At 32.8% G+C, this 25274-nt stretch overlaps 1 protein-coding gene across 1 annotated transcript; it reads left to right on the forward strand.

Moving 5' to 3' along the window:
• The first annotated feature begins 612 nt into the window (after positions 1 to 612).
• LOC129217829 (nuclear receptor subfamily 2 group E member 1-like) lies at positions 613 to 25014 on the forward strand. The gene is made up of 9 exons (XM_054852174.1): positions 613 to 670; positions 3584 to 3665; positions 10870 to 10888; positions 11904 to 12045; positions 15945 to 16195; positions 18745 to 18885; positions 19929 to 20025; positions 23063 to 23209; positions 24722 to 25014. The coding sequence occupies exons 1-9, from the start codon at positions 613 to 615 to the stop codon at positions 25012 to 25014; spliced, it is 1230 nt and encodes a 409-aa protein (XP_054708149.1).
• Positions 25015 to 25274: the final 260 nt, after the last annotated feature.

Raw genomic sequence — 25274 nt, forward strand, 5'->3', positions numbered from 1 at the left:
TAAGGACAAAAATCTGAGGTCCCTTGTGAATCATTTATTCAGGAATACGTTGGACGCAACGGTTAATGTAACTGAATCAGGTCTAAACACAAATTAAAAATTTTAATTTAAAAAACTCGACTTTCTTTCTGACAAATTAAACTTTTGCAATCGGGAATTAAGACTAGGTTCTGAAATAGTATTTCTTAATTTCATTGAAGCATTCTTTTTTCAAATTATTTTCTAACTAGTGGTATCCGCACAGCTTAGAAAATTAAAAGGTCTTTTGGTTTGCCTGTATGTTTACAAATAATGTATGGTGAATTTCTCGCCAATTGGCTTGCCCATGTTACGGTTCCTCTTTATGATAGGTTGGTAATTTACTCGTCCATCTTATGATTATTTTGCTCGGGAAAATGTTCTTAAAGTAGGAATAGAAATAGAACCACATCGAATTTTCGAAAAATCGCTTCGAGGTGCACACCCCCATGCTACAAACTAACTTTGTGCCAAATTTCATGAAAATCGGCCGAACGGTCTAGGCGCTGCTTGTCACAGAGATCCTGACAGAGAAAGAACCAGACAGAGATCCAGACTAGACTTTCAGCTGTATTATTAGTAAAGAAGATTTCTATGATCTGTAGTTGTAAACTACAGATCATAGAAATTATAAGTCGATCATCAACTACTAGTTGATGACTCCGCATTTCTCAAAAGTTATAATTTTTAATTCAGTCTTTCTGTTTAGATTTCTCTTTATTCGTACTAAACGTTACACGAAAAAGCGCTCGCAATATTTAAAAAACTTCACTCAAGTATACATGTAGTGATCACCAAACAATAATTTATCTATGCAGTAATAAATGTGCTGAACTGAATTTTTAAATAAAAGGTACTCATACAGAATGTGTGTTTAAAAAGAAAACCTCTTTATTTTGAAACAGACGAAATGAAAGGGAAAAACGTATTCTGAATGAATTCATATAAAATATCTGACATTAGAAAGCTGGATATAATTTTAAGAATAATCATTTGTGATTACCGTACCTAAGTGTTTTAAATTTACATAATAATCTTTAAAAATGCTCAAATGAAGAAAGAAATTTGGTTTTGAATAGGTTCATTCATAAAGTTCTTGTGCTTCTTGATCTTGATTTTGAGTTCTCCCTTTCTCTGAAAACCGTATTCTCTTATCCACTCTTAGTAATAAAGTTTCCCCAAGAAATTGGTTCAATCTAGCAAAATTTAATTGCAACTAATTTAATGGTGATAAGTTTCACGAAGGAGATGCGGCTACAGCTAAATTTTGCTAGATTGAACCAATTTCTTGGTGAAACATGGAATTTTATTTTTAAGAGTGTGTATTGGGGGAGTGCTTTTGATTTTGTGTGCCACCAGTCGTGAAAAATGAGGGGCTAGTATGTTCGGATAATTAGACCATTCAGTTAATTGGACAGTCTGGTTAATTGGAGTACGCATAATTGGTGCTCTACGCTCTTCTACTGTAAAATTTTCTGTACATTAAGAATCGTTTTCTGTTTTTATAACACATAATACGAGTCCGCATAAACACACAGTTTTACCACAATAATTCCCATAACAAAAGGCAGAAGGTCATTTCCATATTTCTCCCCTTCCACAACATACTTTGGTCAATAATAAACTTCCATTGAAAGAACAAGAAAGGGGGTGCAGATGTTTTTCGAATAACTGACCTCCGCCGACACACGCAAGGAACGGGGTTGTCAGCGGGGGAGGGGGGAGGCGTTGCTGACGCAGCAGATGCGAAGGGCTCGGCCAATGGGGAGGGTAACAAGTCACCCTTTTGATGAAGTGACCTTTGAGTCACCTACTAAAGGATCATTAGCATGTGGTCAGATCGAGTTTGATAATTCTTCATGAAAGAACGAGTTGTTACAATGACATTACAGCATTTCTATCGAATAATTTTGTTTTTTGGAAAACATCGTAAGGAATGTCACCATTTAGGGCAAAAATTTCTAATCTATGCGCTAGCAGTACACAGTTAAAAATAAAGTTCAATATTTCACCAAGAAATTTGTCTTCTAGCCAGGGCCATAGACTGGGCAGGGACCGTCGGGACAAATCCTCCCCCGAAATTTTAAATTGTCTCCAAAAAATAAAGAAACGAAGACAATCTAATCAAAAAACTTCCTTCGATTCCTCCTTCACTATCACTTGGCCTTGTTATACAAATCTTCTTTCATTCAGATCGCTTCTTCTTTTCGACCCTCCCTCCACACCACTATACAAATTTTTTTTTAAAAATTTCAAAACGTCCTCATTTTTTCACATTTTGGTCCATTACTGATTGCTAATGACTCTTATTACGGATAGCATTTTAAAAACATTCTTTGATATACACTTAAACAAGAGACGTAACATATTTACATGATCAAAACGATCATTTTTAATCCTATCATACTTTTGATTACATGCTTAATTTTGTAGATTTTAATAAAGTAAGCCTTTAAGAATATTAATTTATTTTTTGAGGTGATGAGTGTAGATTACTTTTCAACTGAGACTATTTTCACTTATTTGCGTGAGAGTTATTCTAAAAGCCCCCGACGCATGAATTTGTAATTGCAAACAAGTAATAAACACTGTATCAAGTGTTATAGACCGTAAAAGCGTACGCAGTCCTCTTATTTTGTGAACTCTCTAATAAATAATTCCGATGGAATCTAAATTAGGTATAAAATATTAATGAAGTAATTAATTAAAATTAATTATTTGATACGAATTTTTAAATATATTGTTGTTTAATTTTTGCAAACAACACAATAAACATATTTTTTAAATGCTATTTTCCCACTTGATTACATGTCCTAGAACCACCTTTGCCTCGACCATGTCCCTCCCCGAAAAAATATCCTGGCTACGGCCTTGAATCTAGCAACATTTTGCTGCAACCATCTTATTGGTGATAAGCTTCATCAATGTAATCGTGATTTTTATGTTCACCAGTTTTCAAAAGCATCATTGCATTGGTGAAACTTATCTGCAATGAAATCTTTTTTTTCTTTTTTTTTTTTTTTTTTTTTGTCACCAGTTTGTAAAAAAAAGTTAAGAGCCATCAACTGTTTTTCCAAAACTTAGCAATGTAATTTCTGCATTCTACACGATGTTTGCATTTACTCCAGCAAATTTTTCAAAATATCCTTTCTAAAATAAATCCAAAGCAACAAGGAAATTAAAATTTTCTGCTCATGCAGAGATTAACTTATAATATCTATGTTCAAAATATAATAATAATAAGAATGATACAGAAATAGAGCATTCGACTTAAAACAAATAATAACAATTATGTATTTTTAAAAAAAGATTCACATTCGTAATGAACTTCGAACCTCAAATTTTTAGGCACCAGCAAAAAATCGCTCTGTTCAACAGTCAGTGTTATAGATAAAGACAAAAATTTACTTTCACTGGTAATTATTTGAAAAGATTCGATCTTTCGCCAAGTGATTATTGATACTCACCGGATAATGTCGACATTCACCAGATTAAAAAAAAATTTCACGCTTCTTTATTTTTGGAGGATAGATAGGTGACATCTTTTTTTTCAAATATTTTTCAGGCAGAATTCTGTTAGATGTTCCTTGCAAAGTCTGCCAGGATCATTCTTCTGGAAAACATTATGGGATCTTTGCCTGTGATGGGTAAGTAAATTTTTCCTTATAAATCTTGTTTCTGCTAAAAATGTTAGAAAAACTGACTCATAATTCATAACAACGGCAAAGTGTATAAACAAATTATGTAGAAATTTATTGCATCATCGTGGTGTGTCATAAATAAGTCATTTATGTGGGTTACTACAGTTTGATATTTTACCTCATGTGACTGGGTTGATTGAAATTGGATCAAATACCATTTTGTCTGGAAGATAAATTTCTCCTTTAAAAAGCGGTTTGACAAATTACCTACACCAGCCTAATTTTAATTCTGGAAATTCATAACATCTGTAAGAGTTTTAGCATTTTGTATGTGACATTGGAAAAAATAAACCCCCTTCAATTCATTTGTGTAATTGTTTAAAGAAAAGAGCTGGAATTTTTTTTATGGTTCTTTTGTACTAGGTAAGGGGGGGGGGAGGAGGAGGAAGGGATGCAAGTAAAAAGTGGTACATTAATCCAGTAAATTAACATATGTAATTAGTGGAAAAGTAACACGTCTAATCAGTGGATACGCAACATTTTTCCGTCGTTTCGTTTTTGGAATTATATAGAATTTAGTTACTGTTGCCAAGTTGCTGTCATAAAAGAAAACTAAATGAAACTTTAAATTTTTTAAAGTTACTAGTTGTTTTTTATTGGGTTATGTTCATTCATACAATCAGGCTAACAGAAACAAAAAAATAAGTTACTTAATTCAGAATTGAGCAGTATAAAAACAAGAAAAAAAAAACCATATCAGAATTCTAAAAAATATGCAAAGAAAAATTAGTCCATAAAGATGGTTGCAGTCTTCATTTTTGGCAACAGAGACTGCCTTCGATACCATTCCGAAAATGAACCAGTCGTTTCATTTTTGGAATCGCATAGAGCAGTCACTGTTGCCAATTCATAAAAGAAAAAACTTTTGAAACTTTATTTATTTTTAAGTTACTAACTGTTCATACCATGGGGTGTGTTAACTCACTGGTCAGATTATCCAACAAGTATTTTAGTTCAAACGGATCACTATGAAAGTAAAAGAAAATAAAAATAAAATCCAAATAATAAAACTCCATGTGTGTAAAGAGAATGAGTTAATCGAGTCGAGCCACACACATAATGTATTTAAAATCTAAAAACCATTCTGAAAAACGGTTTTGTTCCCCAGTCGCATGACTCTGACTGCATGATATTATGAAAATAATCCACTCCAGGCGAAAATCCCTGTGACAAAGATATCATTCTATCGGGACAGGAGGCGGTACCTCAACCCCCGAAGGGGCGATTACTGAGCCCTAAATGGCGGGAATTGAAAGACTGCAAGTTGACAATGGAGTCCGGTGTGAGTGACACCTATTCTTGTCATTATGCCACCATTTTTGAGAGGATGGAGAGAGAAGTGTGTGCCATTGGCAAACAGGAAAAATGGATGAATTCCTGATATTTTTGAAATTTCGTTTGAAAAAAAAAATAGTAATAGTTAATGAATGTAACGAAGCAGAAAAATGGATAAACTAAGATATTTTTGATCACGGTTTTGAAAAAAATCGATAACAATGGGAATAATTAATGATAACAAGAAAGTTGAAAATGGTTGAATCCCACGTTCTTTGGACCATTCTAATGGAAACAAATAAACGAATAGAATAATTCTCATATATATAATAGCCAATAATCGAGTAACCACCGAGTTTCAACAATGAAACTCGTGCCTCGGCATGATTATTTGGTAATATGTTTCAGTAATGTTTAACATGCAGAGAAATGCTTTATTGTGACAAGGCTGAACTCGATCCGGTAACTTTTGCTGGTAAAGACCGTGTCATTTCAGGGGAATGAAGAAACGAAAAAATGATCAACTATGAACGCTACCTACTGGAGTTTAGGGTTAATCCACTGGAGTTCGGGCTACAATTTCAACGATCAAAATATTACCAAATAGGCAATGGCTTCTATAAAATGTAGAAGAGTAGACGCAATTTTCACTCGTCATACTTTGACGGACGACTTTCTATAGGGATAAATAAAGATAATAAGAAAGTTTTGAAATAGATGACATATTATATTTTTGACCACTCATTTGAAAGAAAAAACAAAAGATAACAATGTTAATAATTAATGACAATTTTTTTTTTGACCACTTTAGGATGGAAAATTATCAAAAAAAAAAAAATCGAAATAGGTAACGGTAAAAAGAAATTTTTGAAATACGAAGCGTAAAACTTCAGCTCAAAATATGACGCTACTGATTTGTAAATAATTATTTGTTATGTAATTCCAATGAAATCGTGTATTGAAGATTGATAGCGTATGTAGTGTCATGTAAGACGTATTGTGCTATTCTAAATTTTATTATACTGCTTAATGGTTTGTGTTGGTTTTTGCTTCGTTGCGTAGTTGTATTCATGGGTGAACATAAAGATAGGTATGAAATACAAATCTGAATGATTTTCACAATTATTGCTCATGAAAATTTTCTAATCTAAACAAATAAATCTAAAGTTCTTAATATGTTAAATGTCAGTTGACTGTTAAAAGTAAGGTTTTGAAACGTTGCTTCATTTTAAAGCAAGTTGAAAATTTGGTATCATTGTCTATAAATAAATTGCATCAAGAAAATGGAAAAAAAAATTTAATTACGTTAAACATTTATTAAATAATTAGCATAACAAAATCAAAACTTAAAGAAAGTGGGAAAGCTCCAAATTTGCTTTTTCGAGTAATATAGACAGTAAAATTGGAAAATTCATTGAACTAAACGGAATTATTATGGACGAGGGGGGGGGGGGGAACGTTTTCTATTTTCTTCAAATGAACTATTATTTTTGAAAACGAGGAAATAATTTTGAGAAAGTTGTACTAGAGAGGATAGAATATGTATGATGCGAGACCAGGGCCTAATTCATACTGGAACTCAGTTCCTGCACTTATCTTTTCAGGTTTATGTAAATTTTTACATATTAGACGGAATTCAGGCTATTTACGCATGAAATTAAATTCTGAAGACCATAAGGTTCCTGCACTTCTTTCGTTAGAAATTAAGGCCTGCGTGAGATGTTTTTTATTTTAAAATAAGTTACATTTCTCATTTATAACGCAAGAATTTTGTCACAGAAACATCAACAATTAGGGCAAGGGCGCCAGTCACAGACATTCTTAAGCTATCGCTCTCAGGCTAACTCAATTTTTGAGCCTTTTAATGTATTTTAGACCTTTAAAACTATTTTTCGCTTATGAAACAACATCTCATATAACGTTTGGCTACTTCTGGATCCTCTGAATTAATTCATTTCAATTTTTATTTGCTCAATTTCGAAAATAAGGTCCGTCCTTCAGTAACAGACGCCTGAAAATCTGGTGATACCCAGTAACAGACAGGATGAGGAAAGGATGAGTAATGGACAAAATTCCCTTTTTCTCTTCAAAATGTGCAAAAGTTCTTTATTTTAAGAACTAAAACCTTATTAAATTCAAATGAACATGAAACACCAGCTGACCTCAGATTGGCTGCTCATAACCATCCACACAAGGGCGCCCATATGCAAAATTGTAAGGGGGGGGGCTCAGATATTTTCCATGTGGTTTAGCTGGATATTTTCCCCATGGAAACCGATTTTAGGACAGATCAGAGTCATTAAAATTTGATATTATTGATAACTTATTCATTAATGACTGGGGAATAAATGTTTTTACATTTTTAAAAAGAAAAAAGTACTTAAAGCAAGGAATTTCGAATTTCTAGGGGGGAGGGGCTCGAGCCCCCTAGCCCACCCCCCTATATGGGCGCCCATGCATCCACCATTACCTTGTAACTACCAACTGGCTCATAATATTCACTCTGATAACACTAGATGTCATGGGCTGCAGTAACATCAGTTTAACTTGCATAAAAAGCATTTTTTTTTTAAAGTCAAACTTATGAGATATGACTGTCTGCTACTGTTCCCTTCCTTGTCTGTCACTGATGACCTTACCCTATTATTATTATTATTCTTTTATTATTATCAAATACTTCTTTAGTGCATTACATCTAAATTTATAGATGCAAAACGTTGCTTTTATTTTAAATTTTATTGGATTACAAATTTTAAGTAGTAAATTCGCGGGGGAGAAACAGTTTCATAGCTGTTTCAAAGTTATAGATGACAGAGACAAGGGAAATAAACCCTTGTTAAGTCTCCTTTAGCGTCATGGAGGGATATATATGGCATGAATTAAAGTGGTATCCCTCCTTTTGGGATGAAAACTCTCTAAATCCCCTGCTCCAACACAAAAGAGGGATGGAGCGCCACACGGTGGTTGGAGAACGCACCCCGTGTCACGTGCTGCTGTTTGGAAAAGCTGCCAGTCAGGGATCGTGAGAACGGTGATTTGCCGTCGGGCATTCGAATTCTTTATCATGAAAATGAATTGGTGTTTTTTCGGTAACAGAAATAGCCACTGATCTAAGTGGATTATATTCGAGAACATTTAAAATGGCGTGAGAAATTAACATTTGTTAGAATAATAATGTGGTTAATGTGTCAGAATATAGGTATCTGTAAATTATTTAATCTGAAACATGTTCCAGTGTTTAAGGAATTTTGTTCAAGTGTTTAAATACTCGATCTTGAAAAATGAATTTATACGAAAATTCATCAAGCCTATCAGTTTTGTTACAGAAAGGCCCGGTAACAAATTAATGTAGACAAAATAAATTTGCATAAAATGCATGAGCTCAAAAGATCTTTCCTGGCCTTGCTTGGTCCCAATTATCGGGTCAATCAAGTGTCTCAGTCCCAACAAACACATTCTATTTCTTTATAGCACAAAAAAAAAAAAAAAAAAGATTTCGTACAAGTTGAGTAGAATATGTACAGTGGCTCCCAAAAGTGTTCGTACACCTTGAAATTTTGTAGTAAAACCAAAATAACGCAAAACTGAATTTGAATATGAAGTCCAATTTTTTTCACACCATTCTTATGCCATTCTGAATAAAACTCAGTAGTGTTTTTCAAAATATTGCCAGATTTTATTTTTGAAATTTGTCAAAAAATGAAGAGACGGAGAAATAATACGCCACAAAAGTCGTCGTACACTCAAATTTTTTCGAATAAATTCATGATTAAAACTATAATATGTCATTTTTTATTATTTTTGCATTGTGTTGACCCTTAAAAGTCATTTGGCTTTAATTTTTTGTTTATTTATTCCTTAATATTGTGCTTATTACTTTAAAATGACTGGTATTTGAAAAACACCACAAACACCATTCGAAATTTGAATTGCTTACTCACAGTAGCGGTAAATTGGTTTGAAATGTCTCTAAATTAGGTAATTTATACCATTCTATAGTGAAGTGCTTAATAAAATGCTTTAAAGACAAGAATAGGATCGAAAACACTGTAAGAAAAGGTCAACTGGCAAAGTTAACAATGCGTGATCGGAGGTTTACAGTTAAAAAAATTATGAAAAATACACATTTGAGTGCTGAAAAAATTTCTGCAGAATTGAATGAAACATTTTACGTTTAATTTTCACCTAAAATTGTTCGCCAAGTTCTCTGATTAACTGGATTAAATGGGACCTCTTCCTGCAGAAATTTTCTTGTTCGTGCGAATAACAGTAAGCTTACGCTTTCCGTCGCAAAATCAATGATAAATAAGCTCAAAACGTTTTGGAACAACGTCTTAATTATAGATGAAAATAAATTTAACATTTTGGGTTAAATTGTTGTATAATTGTAAATAAAAGAAAAAATGAGGAATTTAATCTGAAGAACTTAGTTGGATCAGGTAATCAGGACGGTGAAAGTGTTTTAGTGTGAGGGTGCATTACAGCATCAGGACTTGGAAATTTGGAATTTTTCGATTAAATAATGAATCATGCTGTTCATTTAAATATTTAAAAAAGCAATTTTCAACTATTAGCCCAAAATTTGGTAATTGGAAACAACTTTGTTTTTTATCGAGATAACGATAAGAAGCACACGTTTGCGTTTGGTGCCTCAAAAATTGTCCTTAAGCTTAGAAATACACCCTCAATCTCCAGATTTGAACTTAGTGTAACATATTTAGAGATATCTGGGGGCTAGATTACGAAAATACAGCTTTGAAATGAAAATAGAGCTAGAAACAGTAAGACTCAAACTGGGGTTGAACACTTACTCAGAAATTACGCAAAAAAAAGAAAGAAAACACAATGAAATCTATTCCCAGACGTTTAAAAGCTCTTGTTGATACTGCATGATGTTCTACTAAATAATAACTTTGTAAAAAGTTAGATTATTTACTAATTTTTTGACATTTTTTCAAAGTGTAAGAAGACTTTTGTGAGATAAAATTTCAGGCAATTTTTGGTTTTTGATTTTTTAAAAATTATGTTTTAATGTTTTATTTAAAATTTTCATGTAGTTTTGTTAAATATAGATCATAGATCTTATAATAAAATACCTATTCCGAAATATTAATTCTAACCAATGGATAATGGCCTATTTCATTGAAAGTCGTAGGTGTACGAACACTTTTGGGAGCCACTGTATATTAATTCAGCATCGAAGAAGGAAGTAGAAACAGCTGAGTGAAAGTAGAAGTAATTAAAAGTACGGCTTTGAATAATAAAGAAATGCAGACGATAAATAATAAATGACGATTAATATGAATATGAAATTGAGTAATATGAAACGAAAAAAAAAAAAAAAGGAAGGACCTTTTATCTCATAGTAATACCAATATGAGATGAAAGGTCCTTCGATGAAGTTAATATGATTGATGAAATTTCTCAACTAAGTAGTAATGATGAAGTCATCCAATGTATAAGCACTTTAATGAATATTTAGTTTTGATATTCTAACATGAATTTGTATCGATTCAATGAATTACGAGAAATACTAAGGTCAATTCACTGAACATAAACATTTCCTCTTTTTTCCCCGAAAAAAAGAGGTTCATTAAGTTGAATAACTGAGTATTTCTCAAGCAGCTAAATTATATGAGCAATTAATTTAAGATGAATGGACTATTTTCACTTTTAAAGTACTGAGGAGGGATTTTATGCTTTTCTTTTTCTCTCACATTTTTTTTTTTTTTGAATATTTGAAGAAAAATATTACGAAAGTGAATTTTTCATTACGTAATTGAATTTCTGTAAACGATTTAATTTACATTTTGTACGTGTGATTTTTTGTTGAAATTATTTAAAAATTAATTTGTTCTTTTTTCCCCCTCCTTAGGTGTGCTGGCTTCTTTAAGGTAAGTTGAAACTTAATTATAGCTATGTTATCAAATTGAGTAATTATATCAATGATGAAAAATCATCTTTAAAAATGTTTATTCATGCTAAATTAATGGCACGCACCTAAAAATAGAGTTCTGGTGAAGACTAGTGAAAGTATTTCAGCCGTATGTCTCGTTGGAATAAAACTAACCGTCAAGAACTACATTACAATTTGTTTTTCTACATTTCGTTTCAGATAACATTGAATTCCGAATTTTTTGGTGTACAAATTATAAGTTATAAGCAACATCCAATTACTGGCGAAGTGATAGTTTTAATACAAAATTACACATTTAATAAAGTTGAAATCACATATCAGAAAAAGGAATTAAAAATTGATACCAAATTTCTAATACACATTTTCATCTAATTCCGCTTTAGCAATCTTCTTCTAATAAAGAATTTTGTTGCAGACTTTCATAAAATTTGAGAAAACTTTGTATAGTGTGCCAAGAAATGACTTGATTTGAATTTAAAAACTTGGAACTACCGAACATATCAATTGATAAAACAATGATCAAACTAAATAATTACTAATTGTAATTGTTAAAAATAATCGTCAATACATGAAATACACCGCCAACTCAGTCATTTCCAGCCGAGGACTGCAGTTTCGTGCTTATTTGCACTCATCAGCCCGGCATAGGAAAGTGACTGAGCTGGAGATGGAAAACCTCTTATGGAAGCCAAGAGGACCGAACAAACAAGTAATAGCTAATGTAGAATTAGCACAGACCAGCCGAGTGACCGAAGCAATAGTTCGGTTCAACTCGAAAATTGCTGGCAAGGCAAGGTATATTCAGTAATCGTCAATGGTTCACCAAGAACTTTTTTTTACATCTAGCCAAATTTAACTGCAGCAATCACATTATTAGTGATAAGTTGCAGCAATATGATGGTTGCAGCTTAATTTTAATTAATAAATAAAAAGTGGTACTTAAAAGTAGTATGCTGTTGGATTGCTTGTCTAAGTAAGAATGTCTCTTACAGAGATCAATAAGGAGGAACCGTCAGTACTCCTGCAAAGGGCGTGGCAGCGGAGTCAACAAGTGTCCTGTGGACAAAACGCATAGGAATCAGTGCAGATCCTGCAGATTAAAAAAATGTCTGGAAGCTGGAATGAACAAAGATGGTGAGTAATTTAGCAGTTTCTCGCATACTGTTTCATTATTTAATCTTGCTTGAAGCAAAGTGGTTGAAAATGTCTTGCTGTGTTTAACCGCACTATTGTGGTTGATTTGATTGATCTAAGAATTAGGAAAGAGGAAAATATAGTCTGTAGCCAAGGATAAACATTACTCAGATTCATTTTAACACGTTCTAGTTGCAGAAAAATGAACATTAGATTCTTTAATTGAAACGAATTTCAGAAAAAATGTCACGAACGGGAAAATTCCAAAATTTAAATATGCAAATGACATTATTATTATTGTCTGCTAATTGTGTGTAATAAGAAAATTGCGGTGAATCTAAATTGCATTAAAAATCAGTTGAGTATCAAAGGCAAGGATTTGTTAAAAGGAAATAAAAAAATTGGAATATTTTTATTTGCGAATAATACATCCTCATATATATATAATAGCCAATGATCTAGTAACTCTCCTGACGTCATCAACAATGCTGAACTGGACTGTTTTAACTGTAACTTAACAGTTTTACTGGTAGGACTGTGTCATTTCAGGGGAATGCAGAAACAAAAAAGTAGTCAACAATGAACGCTATCTAACTGGAGTTTAGGGTTAATCCACTGGAGTTAGGGTTAAAATTTCCACCATCAAACTATCACCAAACAGGTAATTGCTTCGTTCAAAATGTAGAAGCGATTTTCACCCTTCATATCTCGACGGGCGATTTTCTAGTAAGCAGTAAAAATAAAAAGTGCATTGAACAAAAAAATAATATCGAATTATGGATTGAATAAACAACTTTTTATTTTTCGTTTTGAATTTATCAATCCTAAAAACAAACCCTTAAAGAAATTGCTTCTGTTCTGAAACTTCCAAAGTACATGCTGCCAACCTTAATTTCCTGGTCACTTTGCATTCTGGAAATACGTTCCGATTTTACGTTATACTATAATACTGATATGAACGATGTTTCGGAAAAATCAACATCTTTTGGGATTTTTCCGGTTAGCTGTAAACTCTAAACAAAACCGCAGAAAAGTAAAATGGTTTTGGGATTGGGAAATGATTTCTATGCAAAAAAAAAAAAAAAAAATCAAGTGCATCATTCTATGACCTAAATGAAATCATCGTTAGAAATCTCCCACACGTGTTCCACTCGACCGTCTTTCGAATAGCAGGGAGAGCATTCTAAAGTTTTCTCTTAAAGCCTGCACATATTTTTCCTCTCCAGTAAAAGTCTTGAGACTTTTTGACGCCGACTTCCTCCATGGGTAACTTTACTTCAAGAGCTTTGACTCATATGAATAAAATGACTCGAAAGAAGGGGAGCAGAAGCCTTCCCGCCACGAAAAAATCCCTTTTGGACCCCATAATAAAGAGAAGGGAGGCAGAAAGAACCGAAAATAATGGCAGACGAAAAAAATTTCATAGTTATTTAAACTGATGGGCGAGCAACTTCAACTAGAGATGATACCCCTATAAGAAACAGGGGGGTCGGATTCAATGCAGGACGGATAACGAAGTACTTGGGCACACCAGGTGTACTACTCAACTCTAAAAAGGGGACTCATAGGGGGCCGCGGGATCGATATCAGACCCCCCATTACGTCACAAAGGCACCCGGAGTTTAGACAGCGGGAATATATTCTGGTGGTGGACTGATCTGTGCCATGAGCGCGCGAGTCCAATGGTTGGCAAGCACCTGCACTAATTGATGTACCGTGGTATCAATGGCAAAACGCAGCGTTTTTTCTTTTCGTTTTTTATCTTGTGTGTGTGCAAGAGTGGGAGGGATGGTCTGCAAGCGTGCTTGTGCTTTGAGGCAATATCACGCATGGCCAAGTCAGGAGTGCTTCTGGATAATTAAGCAGTGGAGAGAACTGTGGTTTGATTTTTTTTTCGGTGATGTAATGAACCGGAGATCCTCTTATTGGGTTTTGGAAGATTAAATTTCAGGAGTGGTGCTTTATGAAGAGAGGTTTTTTTTTACAATTATTTGCAAAGAAGGGTAATGATACTGTCTGACCATCGATTACATGGAAAGGCTAATATCTGGTTTATAGGCGGAAATGGACGTATCTATTAGTTTATAAGAGTATTAGTTGATTTGTTACAGATATGTACTTTCGCCTCCTATTATTTAGCCTTAGTTTTGTAAAAATGAAACTTTGCTCTCAGCAACATTTTTTTTTTAATCTAAGTATATTTGATCTATATTCTCACGGCAAAATTTAACGGATTTATTTATCCACAACAAAGTTTTGAGCTTAGAATTTTGCTTTTACGTTCCTGAACGAAATGAAAATATTTTCTTTTCTTTTTGTTTCCATGGTAACTATTTTTGTTTTCCTTTATTTTATTTTAGAGAATGCAATACATGAATACGGCACTAGTGACATTGTAAAACGCGTGCATCAAAAAAATCCCATTGTTATTTTCCCTTCTCCCCTGCTAGATTCATTCAGATGGAATAGTCTTTACTTGGCAGATTGCCAAATTACATACAATCCGCTGTCAAACAGTATCCAGCATGACCCTTATAGCCAGTTGTAATTTATTTTCTGGAGAAAAATCTTTTCCAATATTAGCATCACCTTTAACGATTTCCTTGAGATTAGTTTAGGTTTATAATTGCTTTTTATCAACCCTATGGCTTAAAATTTACGGTGAACTTGATTAAATTTCATCTTTGTCAGTTTCTTTTATTCGTTTTCGTTTCATTTCAAAATTCTTTACAATTAAGTAAATATCTGAAATATTTCCTTAGTTGATTATATGCTTTTCCTCTTTGCAAATTTTCAAGGTGCTGTATAACTGTTAAATATTTTCTTACCAAGAATACAGCTAAATAACGAGAGAGGACAACGAAGCAATACCGGTGTCCACAAATTATCATTTGTTGAAAAAACCACTTTCAAAGCCAACCACCAACAAAGGAAAGTGCTGTTGATAGATATTTAAAAAATATATATCATCAAATATTACTGCAATTGATGGTTGGAATAAATTATTCTTCGAACAAAAACTTTTGTAATTACCCACCCTTAAAATTAACTTTTACAAAAGAGCGATTGAGTGATTAAGGACATGGAAAAAGTAAAAACGTGGTGCACATCATCACACCATGTAGTAATGAAAATATCACTTTGCAATATTTCCGCTACTTTTATTCAATCATATTCTATTAGTTCGTGCTTTTGAAGTCAACCTTTTACGTAAATAGATTGATTTCTGTACTGTTTCATCAAAAAGAAATGTACAATTAAAATAACAGTACATATCTGATAAGTTAAATTGAAAACTCTTCAATTAAGAACTATTTATTTTCAGCTAATACCGATAAATACCGGTATTTTAACTCAGCAAATACCGGTGTTAAAAATAGTTCGAAAATACTGGTATTTGGTATACCGGTCTTGCAACCACTAGTTCTAAGACTACTAAATGTGCAAAACTAAATTATCAAATCATTTTTTCCTTTAAATTTTGTTATTACTTTATTTATTTTTAATGTACGAGGATGATTAAAAAATGTAAGAACAAGTACTTAGCAATTATGTAATAAAAATTATCACAACGCTATAATTTTAACTAAATATAGAAATTGCAAGAAATCATGGTATAAAAGGACGAATTTTGCTGAAAGCTCATATTTTGAAAACCGTTTAACAGTACTATTAAGAAAATAAATAGTGAAATCCAGTTACAATGAACTTCCAAGGGATTCAAATTTTATTCGTTGAAATTTAAATCAAGCAATTTAATGGCAATTAAATAAAGACTCTAAATATGTTTCGCTGAAACGAATATCACGTTATATTGAAACGGGATTTCACTTTAAATCAGCAGCACATGCATTAGCACACTCTAATCCCTATTTTCCTTTATATTTTTCCCGCCACAGCAGTCCAGCACGAAAGGGGTCCACGCAACTCGACCATCCGGAGATCTGTTCTCTCGTACTTGAAGGAGTCCGGGAGCAGTCCGGGAAGCGTCACACCCCCGCATTTCCCGCCGCCCCAGCACGTTGTCAACTTATTGGCTACCGACCACAGAGGAGCGCCCTGCCCAACAACTGCTCTGGTCGCTCAGACCACTTTATCTAGTCTGTCTCCGCATGGATTTCCGGGACCCTTATGCCATCCCACACCAAAGGTATTTTCGCTTTTATTTATTATAAAATAAATATTATTATTATTATTATTATAATAAATATTAATGCTATTTTATTATTATAAATACTAATGCTATTTTATTATTATTATTACGAACATTAATGCTGCTATTATTACTATTATCGTTATAAAAATATTTTTTTATTTATTATTAAAAAAATATTTTTATTATTACTAATTATGAAATATTTTAATTATTAGTTTTATAAAAAACATTATTTTTATTGTTTAATATTTTTATTATTATTGTAAAAAAATATTTTATATTGTTATCATAAATATTATCAATGTTATTGTATATTCTTTATTGCAAAAAATGTTATTTTTATTATTATGATCTATTTTTAAAGATTAGCTTGTGAAAAATATTAAATTTTATGATAATTTATTATGAAACGTCAAAATTATGTGAAATTTGAAACGATATTCATGGCGACCGCTATTGATATTTAAAACATGACTTTCTGCATCTTTCCATCGCTTGTATGGTATGAAAGCTTCAGACTTGACGGATGTGAAACGAGTTCCAGTCTTGAAACATATTATTTTGCAAGTTTTTAGTTCTGCATTAGGAGTCAGCATTCGAAAGATACAAATCAATAAAAGTCACATTGTTACTATTTTCAAAAAATGTTGCAGTGGTTCATTTCACTTGAAAACATACTTTCTTTGTTCCTCTTCTTTTCTTTCTTTCTTTCTTTCTTTTTTTTTTTTTTTTTTTTGCTCCGATAATCTTATTTAAGATGTAGATAATATATTTAACGCTGAAATAAATGTTTCCTTCTAACTTTTTCATAGATTTAAAATTGGCGGAAATTTTTTTTTGTCTCGTATTTTATAATTCTTTACAGATTGTCTAAGCAACCTCCACTCATTCAGCTAAACATTTTATGTAGACTTGAAAAATGCTCCGAAGACTCCATATGAAATATTGCATTTGATTAGACACCAATAGAATTTTTTTATTAAGCAAGATAAAATACAATTTAAGCTCGTTAAAAGCATTTCTTAAAACAAACGATTAAACAAATAAAAATTAATTTAATTAGTTAACTGGATTGAATTACTACTTACCACTTTGCAGTTATTTTTTTTATTTATTTATTTTTTTTTTTTTTGAGCAATCACGATTGTTTATTGTTCTCACTTGATTGTTTTTGGCGTTCTTATGATTTTATTTTCCCACCAGCACCCTCCGCAGCATCACCGTCGACCGGCTCCTCACAATGCTGCACCTCTAGCGAAAACCATTTCCAGGTTTCGTCAATATCCTACATTTACACGCATACATACACGCACCTACACACATATACATACATACACCTACACACATATACATACATACACCTACACACGCATACATACATTTACACACATACACAGACACATACACACACCTACACACTCACATACACACAACTACCCACACACTCATTCCTGCACACAGACACAAACACATATGCCTACATACACATACCCCCCCCCCCACACACATACACACACCTACACACTCACATACACACAACTACCCACACACTCATGCCTGCACACAGACACAAACACACATGCCTACACACATACACATACCCCCTATACACATACCCCCCCCCGCACAAACACACACGCCTACATGTACACACACACTCGTGATTGCGAAAAACATAATTTGAATTTTGTCATCTGGAATTCAAATTAACTTTTTTTTTTATAATTTGACTATTTGTTTATCCATATTTTTCTGTTTTTTGTTTCGTTTTCCTTTCTTCCCCTCTCCCTTTTTTTTAGCAAACGAAACTTTAGAATTTTCAAAAGAGTGTAAATATTTATCCACTTCCCATGTTCATTCTTTTATGTTTATTCTTAATTATAAGTATTTTCCAGAAACATTAGACATCTCCACAGATATTTTCTATCGGCCTTTCTTCACACGCTTTAACGCATTCTAGAAGCAATACTAATGAATTCTAAAAAAAAAATCTGCACCAGATAAATAATAAATACAAAGCGATATCAGGGACGGGAAAGCATTTAGATCAATTACAATATCAAGGGCAATGACTAGATATTTAGTATTTATTTCGTTCCTCTCCCAGTCTCCTTTCTGATTACTTAAAATACTTAAAATACACCGCCAGCTCAGTTATTCCATCCGAGGACTGCAGTTTCGTGCTTTTTAGCACTCATCAGCCCGGAATAGGAATCACATGAGCTGGAGGCGAAAAATCTCTTAAGGGAGCCAAGGGAGCCAAACAAACTGGTAGCTAATGCAGAATTAGCAAACCAGATGAGCGACCACAACAATGGTGCGGTTCAACTCAAAGATGGATGGCAAAGCTAAGGTATTTTGTAGTAAGTTACCGCCCTAAAGCCAGGGCTAAGGCAAAAATACTTAAAATACAATCTGTATTTTAAGTATTTTTGCCTTAGCCCTGGCTTTAGGGCGGTAACTTACTACAAAATCCTTTCTGATTGTTTAAAAGAAAATATACCAATTGTTTATAAACTATATTCTTTTTTTTTTCTTTCCAGTATCCTTTCCACATGTTGTTCCCTACCACCATCATCAGCAATCCCGAGACGATCTGCGAATCAGCGGCCCGTTTGCTCTTCATGAATGTCAAGTGGGTTAAGAGCGTTCCCGCCTTTATGGCGCTGCCAGTCAAAGACCAGGTGGGTGGGGCTTATATTAGACTCCTCCTCGTTTTTGCTCTTCAGCTTCTTTCATCTTCTTCACTAACAAGTAAAATAAAAGTTATTACACGAATAAAATTGAGAAAAAATAACAAAAGGTCAGAAATTGAAATTGGAGAAAGAATTAATTGCAAAAATCTGTTCTGCTACAATCGACATTAATTTAAAGGTAGTAAGTTTCTTGTTTAACAGGTTAAATAAAACTGATAATAAAAGTAAAGGAACTAGATAAAAATGTATATAATTGCAAGTGGTCACAGTCAACCGAACTTATTTTTCAACTAAAAACGTTATTTAAAAATATAATATCGTTAGACGCTATTATATTTTTTGAAAAAAGTGCTTATTGAAGTTTCAAAATGTAAATAATAAAAACTGTTTAATTAATTGATGAATAACTCTATATCTTCGTTGAATATAATGAAACTTAAAGGCTCAATATTTTGAACCTTTTTGGGTTCAATACTTTGAACATCGTATGGTGTAACAAGAGGTGTTATTTTATCCATTCACTCAGTCTTGGTATTTTTTATGCAAAACAGCATTTTTTTGTGTAAACTTAGGAACACAAAAATCGATTGTTCGATTGAACAATCGACACCATCGATTGTTCAAACTCGATTCTTGAACTTTAGTAATTTCAAAAAAAAAAAAAAAAAAAAAAGCACGTTCGACACTCCTTTAAAGTATATTTAAACTTTTTACTCCATGATACTAATAAAAACATTTTGAAAAAGCAAATGCTCAACCTACATAAAATCTTTCTTTGGGGGAGGCTTATCAGCATTTTCTAAAATTTTAAATGGTTGTCCAAAAGATAAGTTTTTCGAAGCAAATAAAGGTGCCAAACGAAAAAAAAAAAAAAGCTTCATTTGTTTTTCGTTAAGAACGATTCCTTGTAACTCGGAAAATCAGAAACAATTTTACAAATTAGAGTTTACTATCGTAATTTGTGTAAAATGCTGAAAGATTCAGAGCTTGAGTTTCGCCTTTCTATAACGTTATTTATTTCTCTTTTTTAGTTGTTGTTAGTTCAAGAGAGCTGGAAAGAATTGTTCTTGTTGAGCTGCGCTCAGTTCAACCTACCATTGGATGTTAACCATCAACTATCTGCATCGGGTGAGTAGATAACTGTTATTAAAGTTAACATAACGAAAAAATTTTAGTGAGATTTTTTAAATTTATTATAATACAGTAAAACCCCTCCTAACGGATACCCCTCAAAGGCGGACACCCCTCTTATGCGGACAATTTTTAATTCCCCAGTTCCTATGCAAATAACATTATTAAACCCTTGTCCTGCGGACACCTCTCTATTGCGGACAAAAAAATTTGTCCCGTTAGTGTCCGCATTAGAGGGATTTTTTTACTGTACATTATTCTCAAGCATACACACATTTCTGCGTCAAAGGCGCAAAGATCATCCTCTGAGAAATGTGACATGAATGAATATATTTTTCATAATATTTACAACGCTACATAACCAGGGGTGGATACAAGGGGAGGGTCATGGGTGTCATGAACCCCCTGAAACCGTCGACATTCTTATCCATCCATCATTATATCCTAATTTCATAATTGCATACAGGATGGACGTATGTACATGCAGTTATATTATCACACGTTGTTTCAAATATTTAATGAACGAAATGTGTTTGACGAAGTGTTTTTACTTTATTAATTACTAGCTGCATTGCCGGCTTTGCGCGGCCTACCTCGAAAATAAAAGTTATGTCAAGTGATGCATATCAAGCTTCAATTAGAGAGAAGAAAACAACTGCACAATTTCCCGTCAAAATAATCATTCTTAAAGAAAGGAAACGGAAAATAAAAAATTCTCGAAGAAATTAAACGCAACCTTCCTGATTATCTTCTGTTGGAAGTAGAGGAAAAAAAAGAATAAATCGCCAAATAATAATAAAAAGGGGAAAATTTATACCTCAAAACGAAAACAACTGCACAATTTCCCGTCAAAATAATCATTTTTAAAGAAAGGAAACGGAAAATAAAAAATTCTCGAAGAAATTAAACTCAACCTTCCTGATTATCTTCTGCTGGAAGTAGAGGAAAAAAAAGAATAAATCGCCAAATAATAATAAAAAGGGGAAAATTTATACCTCAAAACAAAAACAAAATTTTATTTAGTCACAGCCGAGAAAAAAAAAAAAAAAAAAAGTGGCGACCTTCTGAACGCTAATTTAAAATGAGGTCGCGCAAGCGATAATTCTCCGACATGAAATTCTGTTCTATTAGGCTTAATTTTTTTTTTTAAATTTGAATTTGAAGGACTTAAATCAATTTCTGGGATACTTTTCGCGGGCTATCGAGCGTCGCTAAATTCGAAATGGTCAGTAAATTATTTCGGGTAGAAAAAGCCATTTAATGCGATTTTCGGGCGCTAAAATTAAAATTCTAACCGTTCGGTACTTTTTTGGCATTCAATCCCCCCCCCCCCCCCAACATTTCTTCTCGGGTGCCCAAGTACCTTCCTGCGAAATTTAGTCGAGATCCGACGAAAACTGTGGATTTGTATAGGGAACATGCACACATACACACATATAAATATGTTCTTTACTTTATTTATGTAGATTTATTTCAGTAAATATTTGTAATAATACTTCCTTTCAGTGTCTCTGAAAATACTATTGAAGTTTATGCCTCACTAGGCCTATGCGCTTTATTCCTGCCCGATTTAATGCTTTTTATTGACACCGAGACAGTTCCAGAAATCTTTTGTTTCCATTACTCTAAATTTTTCAGCATGACACCCTCTTAAATGCTAGTTTGTATCCGCGCCTCTACATAACATTGATCATAAAAATTTATTTAATTAATTAGTGATGCATGGTTTGGTTCTGGCATTCAGAACCAAGTTTTGATCTCTTCTTTGAAGAGCAAAACTAAAATAAAAATAATTCTTTTAAATTATTTACACAACTACTTCCAAAATGTTATCAGATCCCCTCTCTTATCTTATGACATTTGAGTAATATTTAAATTAAGGTGTCACATTACCTCAAAAATGATCAAACGATCAAAAAATGTTTTATTGCTTTTTTTCAAAACTACAAATTATTCCAAATACAGGGAAAAAGTTTCATAGCTTTAGTTCAAATATTTAAAAAGTTATAGCGAGCATGACCTAAAACTTATGCAAAAGAAAATTTTTAAATTGCTTTTTCTCGGTGGTTCTTTTGTGTTTTCATGTGATTAGAATCCCTAAGGATTTTTTTCTATTAAAGATACAGCTTTAAAGTAATACTTTTTGCAACTGGGATAACATATTTGACAAAACTGTGCATTGGATAAGCATTTTATAAATTACTCAAATGTTTAGAGCATGTTATACCCTTAAAAACAAATTTAAAAAAAAATTAATTTTTTACATAATTAATCACAGAAAATGCTCCAATGCATATATAAACAAATGAATGCCCAAGTTTTTAGAGATGAATATTGTGATTTCTTAGCAAAAATCTTTTTTTTGAATAAGTACAAAAACAAAAAGCCTTAGGAATTTAAAAAAATTCAAAAATTTTCCTAAATTTTTAAAGAATGTGAGCAATATTTTAAGATTTTGAAATTAAATTATTGGTTGAGAAATGAGTGTGTATCAGTGGCGTAGCCATGGGGGGATAGGGGGGTCAGAACCCCCCCCCCCCCCATGAGCCCCAAAAAATTATTTTTCAGTCGATCCTGAAGGGTTCTGTTTATGAGCTAAAAGATTTTCATTTAATATAATAGCTTTTATGACGGTAAAAAGCTAATGTCTTCCTGTTATATATATATATATATATATATATGTGTGTGTGTATATATATATATATATATATATATATATATATATATATATATATATATATATATATATATATATATATATATATATATATATATATATAAACTTGAGGGCATTTCTTTACTTCAAAAAAAATTACCCCTCCCCCCAAAGGATTTTTTCTCGCTACGCCACTGGTGTGTATGTTATGGTTTCAAAGAAAAACACAATATTTATAAATTAAAAAAAAAATGTTCAAAAGGTGCTGTGACCCCTTAAAAATAACTAATTTTGCTGTTGAAAGATATCACTCTCTTTAAAGTAAATTTAAGATAATTTATTTACTGAAATTACTTAATTTTATATGTTTTTCCTCAGGTCTGAGTGCAAGCGATGATGCAGAAAAAATAGCGACTATAGTAAAAGAGGCCAACGTGTTTCACGACATTCTCCTCCAGTTTAAGCATATGATGGTAGACCAAACAGAATATTCCTGCATGAAAGCCATTGTCCTTTTCAAAACAGGTAAGAATATGCAACTCCCCTTTTCTCTTTTTTCGAATTGCTTAGCTTTTGTTCGATTCAGCCTACGTATCAAAGTTTGTTTTGAAAGAATTTTAAGTAGTTTGCTGCATTTGAGGTGCACTGTAAAAAAAATCTGTAAAATTTACAGAAAAAAACTGTCAGCCAGGACGCCAGTTTTCTTCCGTTTATTTTACAGAAATCTTCCGTATTTTTATTATTTATTCAAGCTGATTTATTATTTTATGAAGATTAAAAAATGAAACTATACTTTCATAAATACATTTCAATATTTATAATACTACTACGAAATACAAGTATACAAAGGTAAATTTCCGAATATGCCTCTGTAACAGATGACAAAAAAACATAATAATAAAATATTGATTAGGATGCAATGAAATGGAAGTTGCAAACGATTTAAGACTTACTCGCTTTAAATAAATATAAGATCAAAAACACGAGCACGAGAACCAAAATCCAAACACGCGGGCGAAATTTCGAAAATTCGAAGAAAAACAAAGTATAACCGGTTACAGATTCAAAAAAACAGAGAAATCCTGTATTTTATTACGAACAGTTTTTTTCTGTAAAAAATACGGATAACTTCTTCAAAATTTACAGTTTTTTTTTACAGTGTGTGCTCAGTCTGCTTTGACCATTTTATTTTTGACAATGTCTGTCCGTCTGTGTGTGTCTGCTGGGACCAATTTAAAAACGTATAATTGATAAAAACATATAAAAGAGAAACGTATAAACGGTGCTTCACTCTATTCTTTACTTTATTTATGTAGAATTTATTTAAGTAAATGTTCTTCCTTTCAGTGTCTCTGAAAATACTATTGAAGTTATGACTGGATTTTTGTATTGTGACCGGTTTTTTGTATTCGCTCTGGAGCGAAATCTACAGAATGAAATCGAACGAAATTTGGAACACATATGTACCCTTATATGAATTGGACCATATTAGTTTTGGCGCCATTTCCTTCAAAGGAGCTGGGGCAATCGAACGTTTTCACCGCTATGCCTGCCTCCCATGTCTCATGACGTAACTGGCGGAATCATACAAAATTTGGTTCATATGTTGACCTTAGAAGGCACAGTTGGTGATGCAATTTTGGTGTTAATAGCCTAAAAGGGAGTTCAACAATCGACCGCTTTTTCTCGAAGCTTGTGACTGCTATATCTCGAGAGGTAATGAACAGAATCAAACAGAAACTGATCGACAGATAGACATTAAAAAATGCACGAAGATTTTAAGTACAAAATTTAAATAGCTTCTGCCACGATAGAAATGGCTAAAGAATTTAAATTAACAATTTTGAAAAAGTTCCTCAACTATTAATATCAAAATTGTTTTTATTTCATAACTTGTTTTTCTTGAATATTCATCTATGCTTTTGCTGCCGTCCTTGATTTGACAAAATCTCAAGGCGCAATATCTATATGCCGTATACAACTAATCTTTTTATTTTCATGAAATTTTAAAGTTTAACAATATTTTTTTCTGCCTAGAATTTTCTGGCGGCTCATCAGAAGCTCGAGGCCTAAGCTTTCTGCAATCGGTATCAGAAATCCAAGATCAAGCTCAACTGACACTCAGCAAGTACATTCACACGACGTACCCCATGCAGCCGTTCAGATTTGGCAAGTTCCTCCTCATGGTGCCATCCTTCAAGAACGTCGGTACTGACACAATCGTCGAACTCTTCTTCAGGAAGACCATTGGGGACATATCCATCGAAAAACTCATTGTCGATTTGTTTCAATCCAATGACATTGTTGGCTCGTATCCAGTGAGAGAATGATCACTTGGGACGTTTGTGGAAGAATTAAACCTCAAACTTCAGTGTTCCTGTTCCTTCTGCTCTTCAAGGATTATTGTTATGAACTTCGCAATCTCCAACATTTCCTGAAAGCAGTTTGCATCAACAATCAGAATCATCTGTAATTGACTTAATTGGACACACATCCACCAATCATTGGATCCAGTGCGGGTTGTTGAAAGAATTACAGACATGATTGATGCTTTGTTCTCTTATTTCGTGTGCTGAACTTTAAACTGAAC

This window comes from Uloborus diversus, chromosome 2 (genome assembly GCF_026930045.1).
Source record: "Uloborus diversus isolate 005 chromosome 2, Udiv.v.3.1, whole genome shotgun sequence".
NCBI lineage: Eukaryota > Metazoa > Arthropoda > Arachnida > Araneae > Uloboridae > Uloborus > Uloborus diversus.